At 43.4% G+C, this 10,000-nt stretch overlaps 1 protein-coding gene across 1 annotated transcript in view; it reads right to left on the bottom strand.

Moving 5' to 3' along the window:
- The window catches only part of srrm3 (serine/arginine repetitive matrix 3), a 113,083-nt gene that overhangs the window by 61,098 nt on the left and 41,985 nt on the right, over positions 1 to 10,000 (bottom strand). The window contains exon 3 of the mRNA XM_065023953.1: positions 987 to 1,073. Coding sequence (XP_064880025.1) covers positions 987 to 1,073 — 87 coding nt within the window. The remainder of the gene's footprint in view (positions 1 to 986; positions 1,074 to 10,000) is intronic.

The following is a 10,000-nucleotide window of genomic DNA, read 5'->3' as shown; positions in this document are numbered from 1 at the left end:
TAACAGGATGAGAGGATGAGAGGATAACAGGATAAGAGGATGAGAGGATAACAGGATGAGAGGATAACAGGATGAGAGGATAACAGGATGAGAGGATAACAGGATGAGAGGATGAGAGGATAACAGGATGAGAGGATAACAGGATAAGAGGATGAGAGGATAACAGGATAAGAGGATGAGAGGATAACAGGATGAGAGGATAACAGGATGAGAGGATGAGAGGATGAGAGGATAACAGGATGAGAGGATAACAGGATGAGAGGATGAGAGGATGAGAGGATAACAGGATGAGAGGATGAGAGGATGAGAGGATAACAGGATGAGAGGATGAGAGGATGAGAGGATAACAGGATGAGAGGATAACAGGATGAGAGGATGAGAGAATGAGATAATGAGAGGATGAGAGGATGAGTGAATAACAGGATGAGAGAATGAGAGGATGAGAGGATAACAGGATGAGAGGATAACAGGATGAGAGGATGAGAGGATGAGAGGATAACAGGATGAGAGGATAACAGGTTGAGAAGATGAGAGTATGAGAGGATAAGAGGATGATAGAATGAGAGGATGTGTGTGTATGTGTATGTGCACGTGTGTGTATATGTGTGTGTGTCTATGTGTGTGTGTGTGTGTGTGTGTGTGTGTGGGTGTTTGTGTGTATATGTGTGTATGTGTGTGTGTGTGTGTGTGTGTGTGTGTGTGTGTGTGTGTGTGTGTGTCTGTGTGTCTGTGTATGTGAATGTGTGTGTGTGTCTGTGTATGTGAATGTGTGTGTGTGTGTGTGTATATGTGTGTGTGTGTATGTGTGTGTGTGTGTACAGTAGACCTTAATCTCTGACAGCACGGGCTACATGTTTCTGAACAGCTTGTAGTTAAGCCCATTTGTTGTGTAGGAGGGGGAAGGGAGGTGGGGGGAGAGAACGTTGTGTGTGTGTGTGTGTGTGTGTGTGTGTGTGTGTGTGTGTGTGTGTGTGTCCGTTACATACCTATAACCGTCTTTATCTCCGTGCCATTCGCCGTCCTCATGGTAACCTTCAGCTGGGTCTGTCTGCACCTCACCATGGACCTTGACCCTGCAGGGAACACACAAGTCAGAGGTCAGGGGTCAGAGGTCAGAGGAAGCAACCAAAGGGAGACCAGGGACATATTAAATCAGGGACATGTTAAATCAGGGACATATTAAATCAGGGACATATTAAATCAGGGACATATTAAATCAGGGACATGTTAAATCAGGGACATGTTAAATCAGGGACATATTAAATCAGGGACATATTAAATCAGGGACATACTAAATCAGGGACATATTAAATCATGGACATATTAAATCAGGGACATGTTAAATCAGGGACATATTATGTTGACATCTTGGCCATAGTGGAGTTTGGAGTGTGACTGTTTGAGGTTGTGCACAGGTGTCTTTTATACTGATAACAAGTTCAAACAGGTGCCATTAATACAGGTAACGAGTGGAGGACAGAGGAGCCTCTTAAAGAAGAAGTTACAGGTCTGTGAGAGCCAGAAATCTTGCTTGTTTGTAGGTGACCAAATACTCATTTTCCACCATAATTAGCAAATAAATTCATTAAAAATCCTACAATGTGATTTTCTGGATTTCTTTTCTCATTTTGTCTGTCATAGTTGAAGTGTACCTATGATGAAAATTACAGTCCTCTCTCATCTTTTTAAGTGGGAGACCTTAGACAATTGTTGGCTGACTAAATACTTTTTTGCCCCACTGTATATCCCCCCACTAGAATCCCCATACTTTAATGAAGACAGTTTCTCCATCCTGGAGGGGGAAATCAATCATTTCCAGGCCCAGGGACATGTACTAGTCTGTGGAGACCTAAATGCCAGAACCGGACAAGAACCTGACACCCTCAGCACACAGGGGGACAAACACCTGCCTGCAGATGACAGCATTCCCTCCCCCATATGCCCCCCTAGGCACAACTATGAAAACATAACCAACAAAAATGCATAACCAACAAAAACTCCTGCAGCTCTGTCGCACGCTGGGTATGTACATAGTCAATGGTAGAGTCACCTATATCTCATCTCTTGGCAGTAGTACTGTAGACTACTTTAGACTACTAGACTACTTTATCACTGACATCAAGTGTCTCGGAGCGTTCACAGTCAGCCCACTGACACCTATATCAGACCACAGCAAAATCACAGTCTACTTGAACAGAGCAATACTCAATCATGAGGCATCAAAGCCAAAGGAACTGAGTAACATTAAAACTTCGGGATCGGGGCAGCATTTTCACTTTTGGATAAATAGCGTGCCCAAATTCAACTTCCTGCTACTCATCACCAGAATATAAGATATGCATATTATTAGTAGATTTGGATAGAAAACACTCCAGTTTCTAAAACTGTTTGAATCATGTCTGTGAGTATAACAGAACTTATGTAGCAGGCAAAACTGGTTGGGAAACCAGAATTCTAAGGGACTTGTTTGCAGTTCCTACCACTTCCACTGGATGTCACCAGTCTTTAGAAAATTGGCTGAGGTTATTCCTTTTTGTAATGAAGAAGTGTGGCCATCTTGAAAAAGTGTCACGTTATGTGTACTGTTTGATAGTTGCGCAAGACTAGAAAGCATGCTTGAGTTTTTTGTCTTCCTGTATTGAAAACAGATAGTCCCGTCTTCAATTTGATCGATTATTAACGTTTAAAAATACCTAAAGTTGTACTACAAAAGTAGTTTGAAATGTTTTGGCAAAGTTTACAGGTAACTTTTGAGATATTTTGTAGTGACGTTGCGCAAATTGGAAGCTGTGTTTTTTCTGGATCAAACGCGCTAAATAAATTTTGGATATATATCGACGGAATTAATCAAACAAAAGGACAATTTATGATGTTTATGGGACATATTGGAGTGCCAACAAAAGAAGCTCTTCAAAGGTAAGGCATGATTTATATTTTATTTCTGCGTTTTTTGTTGCGCCTGCAGGGTTGAAATATGCTACTCGCTTTGTTTACTGTTGTGCTATCAACAGATAACAGCATCTTATGCTTTCGCCGAAAAGCCTTTTTAAAATCTGACATGTTGGCTGGATTCACAACGAGTGGAGCTTTAATTTGGTATCTTACATGTGTGATTTAATGAAAGTTGGATTTTTATAGTATTATTTTGAATTTGGCGCTCTGCATTTTCCCTGGCTATTGGCAAAGTGGGATGCGACTGTCCTGCCTATCCCAGAGAGGTGCTATAGATGGAAGGAATGCAGTTTGGAATCCTACCATAAAACAATTAGGAAACAATAAATTCAATCCCTTTTAGACAATTTCCTGGTTAAAATGTTAAAATGTTATAGTGAAGGTGTAAACTTGGCAGTAGGAAATCTTAACAGTGTATTTGACCACTGAGCCTCCCTATCAAATCTAAAAAATCTCAAATAGAAAACCGAAGAAAATGAACAACAATGACAAATGGTTTGATGAAGAACGCACAAATCTAAGAAAGAAATTGAGAAACCTGTCCAATCAAAAATTTAGAGACCCGGAAAACCTGAGTCTACACCTTCACTATGGTGAATCACTAAAACAATACAGAAATACACTACGGAAAAAGAAGGAACAGCACGTCAGAAATCAGCTCAATGTCATTGAAGAATCCATAGACTCTAACCACTTCTGGGAAAACTGGAAAACACTAAACAAACAACAACACGAAGAGTTATCTATCCAAAATGGAGATGTATGGGTAAACCACTTCTCCAATATGTTTGGCTCTATAACAAAGAATAAAGAGCAAAAACATATACAGGATCAAATACAAATCTTAGGATCAACTACTAAAGACTACCAGAACCCACTGGATTCTCCAATTACATTGAATGAGTTACAGGACAAAATAAAAACCCTTCAACCCAAAAAGGCATGTGGTGTTGATGGTGTCCTCAATGAAATGATCAAATATACAGACAACAAATTCCAATTGGCTATACATAAACTCTTTAACATCATCCTTAGCTCTGGCATCTTCCCCAATATTTGGAACCAAGGACTGATCACCCCAATCCACAAAAGTGGAGACAAATCTGACCCCAATAACTACTGTGGGATTTGCGTCAACAGAAACCTTGGGAAAATCCTCTGCATTATCATTAACAGCAGACTCGTACATTTCCTCAATGAAAACAATGTACTTAGCAAAGGTCAAATTGGCTTTTTACTAAATTACCAAACAACAGACCATGTATTCACGCTGCACACCGTAATTGACAACCAAACAAACCAAAACAAAGGCAATGTCTTCTCATGCTTTGTTGATTTCAAAAAAGCCTTCTAGTCAATTTGGCATGAGGGTCTGCTATACAAATTGATGGAAAGTGGTGTTGGGGGTAAAACATACGACATTATAAAATCCATGTACACAAACAACAAGTTTGCGGTTAAAATTGGCAAAAAACACACACATTTCTTCGCACAGGGTCGTGGGGTTAGACAGGGATGCAGCTTAAGCCCCACCCTCTTTAACATATACATCAACGAATTGGCGCGGGCACTAGAAAAGTCTGCAGCACCCGGCCTCACCGTACTAGAATCTGAAGTCAAATGTCTACTGTTTGCTGATGATCTGGTGCTTCTGTAACCAACCAAGGAGGGCCTACAGCAGCACATAGATCTTCTGCACAGATTCTGTCAGACCTGGGCCCTGACAGTAAATCTCAGTAAGACCAAAATAATGGTGTTCCAAAAAAGGATCAGTCGCCAGGACCACAAATACAAATTCCATCTAGACACTGTTGCCCTAGAGCACACAAAAAACTAGACATACCTTGGCCTAAACATCAGCGCCACAGGTAACTTCCACAAAGCTGTGAACAATCTGAGAGACAAGGCAAGAAGAGCATTCTATGCCATCAAAAGGAACATAAATTTCAACATACCAATTAGGATCTGGCTAAAAATACTTGAATCAGTCATAGAGCCCATTGCCCTTTACGGTTGTGAGGTCTGGGGTCCGCTCACCAACCAAGACTTCACAAAATGGGAGAAACACGAAATTGAGAGCAGAATTAGACCCACTGATTATCAAAATCCAGAAAAAATCCAGAAAAGAGACGTTAAATTCTACAACAGAAAGATGAACCTGGAGAAGAGTCCCCTAAGTAGCTACAGCTTCCATGTTAACCATGAACATTCAGTTCCCCTTGAATTAAATTTTAATTTTACTAGGCAAGTCAGTTAAGAACAAATTCTTATTTTCAATGACGGCCTAGGAACAGTGGGTTAACTGGCCTGTTCAGGGGTAGAACGACAGATTTGTACCTTGTCAGCTCGGGGTTTTGAACTTGCAACCTTCCGGTTAATAGTCCAACGCTCTAACCACTAGGCTACCCTGCCACACCGAGTTGAATTGAGAGAGAAACAGAGAGAGACAGAGAGGGGGGGGGCATGCTCCAATAACACACATGACTACTAATTCAGATTATTAGATGATCATTAATCAAATCACTAACATATATATTAGTATTATTCCAAATAGGTAGTTGATATCAAGGATGCTATGTGTTGCTGTGTTGTCGTTTTCCCAGCGTTGACATTATAATGGCGCTTTATGAAGGGAGGGACAAAGTGATTTTACATGTTAACAATGAGAGAGCGTCTCTGTTGAAGGTTGAAAGAATAACGACATCAAAAAAGACAATACATTCATAATGAGAGATCAAATACACGGCAATTCTACTTATCATTTATCATCTCTGATCTTGGGTTAGCCGTGTGTGTGTGTGTGTGTGTGTGTGTGTGTGTGTGTGTGTGTGTGTGTGTGTGTGTGTGTGTGTAAGTTTTGGCCCGAAATCATCTGAAGACAAAAACTTCCCCCTGAGAGCTGAATGAGACAGAAATAGAAGTGCTTAGCGTGTTGGGCCAGTAACCGAAAAGTCACTAGTTTTAATCCCAGAGTCGACAAGGTGAAACAACTTTTGACGTGCCCTTGAGCAAGGCACTTAACCCTGATTGCTCCTGGCTCGTCGTCAATAATGGCAGATCCCTGGACGTGACCCTACTCTCTAAGGATGTCTCAAAGGGAGTTGGGATTTAAAAAAAAAACACATTTCCAATTCACACATGTATTAATACACACGGGTACATGTGTGAAATAGAACAAATATATGCACCTTCCAAATTATTATTATTATTTGAAAGAACAAGAAGCTGTAGGTACTAAGCAGTGTGGGTGTATAGAGACTTCAGAGTTGACAAGGAAGATTGACAAGGAAGATTGACAAGGAAGATTGACAAGGAAGATTGACAAGGAAGATTGACAAGGAAGATTGACAAGGAAGATTGACAAGGAAGATTGACAAGGAAGATTGAGAAGGAAGATTGAGAAGGAAATTGAGAAGGAAGAGACAGAGAGAGAGAGAGAGAGAGAGAGAGAGAGAGAGAGAGAGAGACTTGCTTTGGCAATGTTAACACATTTTTCCCATGCCAATAAAGCCCTTGAATTGAATTGAATTGAATTGAATTGAGAGAGAGAGAGAGAGAGAGAGAGAGACAGAGAGAGACAGAGAGAGAGAGACAGAGAGAGAGAGAGAGAGAGAGAGAGAGAGAGAGAGAGAGAGAGAGAGAGAGATGGATGGATGGTTGGATGGACACATATCCTCCGTGTACAACGTAGAACACCAAATAATGCATGCAGAGCAGAATTAGGCCGATACCCACTAATGATCAAAATCCAGAAAAGAGCCATTAAATTCTATAACCACCTAAAATGAAACGATTCCCAAACCTTCCATAACAAAGCCATCACCTACAGAGAGATGAACCTGGAGAAGAGTCCCCTATGCAAGCTGGTCCTGGGGCTCTGTTCACAAACACAAACAGACCCTACAGAGCCCCAGGACAGCAGCACAATTAGACCCAACCAAATCATGAGAAAACAAAAAGATAATTACTTGACACATTGGAAAGAATTAACAAAAAAAACAGAGCAAACTAGAATGCTATTTGGCCCTACACAGAGAGTACACAGCGGCAGAATACCTGACCACTGTGGCTGACCCAAACTTAAGGAAAGCTTTGACTATGTACAGACTCAGTGAGCATAGCCTTGCTATTGAGAAAGGCTGCCGTAGGCAGACATGGCTCTCAAGAGAAGACCGGCTATGTGCTCACTGCCCACAAAATGAGGTGGAAACTGAGCTGCACTTCCTAACTTCCTGCCCAATGTATGACCATATTAGAAAGACATATTTCCCTCAGATTACACAGATCCACAAAGAATTCGAAAACAAATCCAATTTTGATAAACTCCCATATCTACTGGGTGAAATACCACAGTGTGCCATCACAGCAGCAAGATTTGTGACCTGTTGCCACAAGAAAAGGTCAACCAGTGAAGAACAAACACCATTCTAAATACAACCCATATTTATGCTTATTTATTTTCCCTTTTGTACTTAAACCATTTGTATATCGTTGCAACACTGTATATATACATAATATGACATTTGTAATGTCTTTATTGTTTTGAAACTTCTGTATGTGTAATGTTTACTGTTAATTTTTATTGTTTATTTCACTTTATATATTCACTTTATATATTATCTACCTCACTTGCTTTGGCAATGTTAACACGTTTCCCATGCCAATAAAGAACCTTGAATTGAATTGAATTGGATGGATAGATGCTCGGAGTTCAAGGTGAACATTTGATGGATGGATGGATGGATGGATAGCTGGATAGATGCTCTGAGTTCGCGGTGAACATAGATAGATAGATAGATGATGGCAACACGTGTCTCTATGGTAACAGGAATACAGGATACAAAAGGCTTGCACATACTTGCATGAAAGACCAGTCCCTACAGCCTTGTTACCAACGAGTGTCTCAAATGAGAGCTGAAGGAACACCAAATTGTGCCTAGAATAATGAATTACAGATGATGCTATCTTCAGTCTCTCTCAATTCAATTCAATTCAATTCAAGGGGCTTTATTGGCATGGGAAACATTGCCACAGCAAGTGAGGTAGATAATATACAAAAGTGAAATAAACTATGAAAATGAACAGTAAACATTACACTCACAGAAGTTCTCTCTCTCTCTCTCTCTCTCTCTCTCTCTCATCTGTCTCTCTCTCTCTCGCTCTCTCTCTCTCATCTCTCTCTCTCTCTCTCTCTCTCTCTCTCTCTCTCTCTCTCTCTCTCTCATCTGTCTCTCTCTCTCTCTCTCTCTCTCATCTGTCTCTCTCTCTCTCATCTGTCTCTCTCTCTCTCTCTCTCATCTGTCTCTCTCTCTCATCTGTCTCTCTCTCTCTCGCTCTCTCTCTCATCTGTCTCTCTCTCTCTCTCTCTCTCGCTTTCTCTCTCTCTCATCTGATGAATGAAGTGTTCCTCTGGCCATATGACTAAGTGTCTCTCTGTCTAATGATGTTTGCTGGGACCAAGAAGGCTCTCTAATTCAGCTCCTGTCCCGGGATCTGTGACCTGGGTCCTGGGTGGTGCCTGACAGTGATGGACTATGGCCATTGTTCTTTTTTCCTTAGGGCCACATACACACTGTAGCATAGCAGTCCTTAGGGCCACATACACACTGTAGCATAGCAGTCCTTAGGGCCACATACACACTGTAGCATAGCAGTCCTTAGGGCCACATACACACTGTAGCATAGCAGTCCTTAGGGCCACATACACACTGTAGCATAGCAGTCCTTAGGGCAACATACACACTGTAGCATAGCAGTCCTTAGGGCCACATACACACTGTAGCATAGCAGTCCTTAAGGCCACATACACACTGTAGCATAGCAGTCCTTAGGGCCACATACACACTGTAGCAGAGCAGTCCTTAGGGCCACATACACACTGTAGCATAGCAGTCCTTAGGGCCACATACACACTGTAGCATAGCAGTTCCACACCCTTAGAAAAAAGACTGCTGTCTAGAAACTCATGGTTCTTCGGCTGTCCCCGTAGTAGACCCTTTGAAGAACCCCTTTTGGTTCCAAGTAGAACCCTTTTAGGTTCCATGTAGGACCCTTTACACAAAGGGTTCTCCTATGGGGACAGTCGAAAATCCCTTTTGGAGCCGTTTGTTCTAAGAGTGTCCTCCTTCCTTATCATCTCCAGCCTAGACAGCTCCAGCTACCAGCCTCTGCCAGCCCCAGCCTCAGCACCAGCCTCAGCACCAGCCTCAGCCCCACACGTAGCCTCAGTCCCAGTCTCAACCCCAGACTCAGCACCAGCCTCAGCACCAGCCGTAGCCTCAGTCCCAAGTCTCAGCCCTAGCATCAGTACCAGCCGTAGCCTCAGTCCCAGTCTCAACCCCAGCCTCAGCACCAGCCTCAGCACCAGCCGTAGCCTCAGTCCCAAGTCTCAGCCCCAGCATCAGTACCAGCCGTAGCCTCAGTCCCAGTCTCAACCCCAGCCTCAGCACCAGCCGTAGCCTCAGTCCCAGTCTCAACCCCAGCCTCAGCCCAAGCCGTAGCCTCAGTCCCAAGTCTCAGCCCCAGCATCAGTACCAGCCGTAGCCTCAGTCCCAGCCTCAACCCCAGCCTCAGCACCAGCCTCAGCACCAGCCGTAGCCTCAGTCCCAAGTCTTAGCCCCAGCATCAGTACCAGCCGTAGCCTCAGTCCCGGTCTCAACCCCAGCCTCAGCACCAGCCGTAGCCTCAGTCCCAAGTCTCAGCCCCAGCATTAGTACCAGCCAGCCTCTGCCCCAGCCTCAGTCTCAGCTTCAGCCCCAGCCAGCCCCAGTCTCAGCTTCAGCCCCAGCCAGCCTCAGTCTCAGATTCAGCCCCAACCAGACTCAGCCCCAGGCCAGACTCAGCTCCAGCCAGCCTCAGCCTCATCCCCAGTCTCATCCCCAGTCTCATCCCCAGTGTCATCCCCAGTCTCTTCACCAGCGTCATCCCCTGCTCATCCCCAGTCTCAGCCCCAGCCTCAGCCCCAGCCTCAGCCCCAGTCTCATCCCCAGTCTCATCCCCAGTCTCAGCCCCAGTCTCATCCCCAGTCTCATCCCCTGCCTCAGCCTCA

This window comes from Oncorhynchus nerka, linkage group LG10 (genome assembly GCF_034236695.1).
Source record: "Oncorhynchus nerka isolate Pitt River linkage group LG10, Oner_Uvic_2.0, whole genome shotgun sequence".
Lineage (NCBI taxonomy): Eukaryota > Metazoa > Chordata > Actinopteri > Salmoniformes > Salmonidae > Oncorhynchus > Oncorhynchus nerka.
Note: the sequence above shows the minus strand (reverse complement) of the source record. Positions and strands in the feature narration are given on the sequence as shown.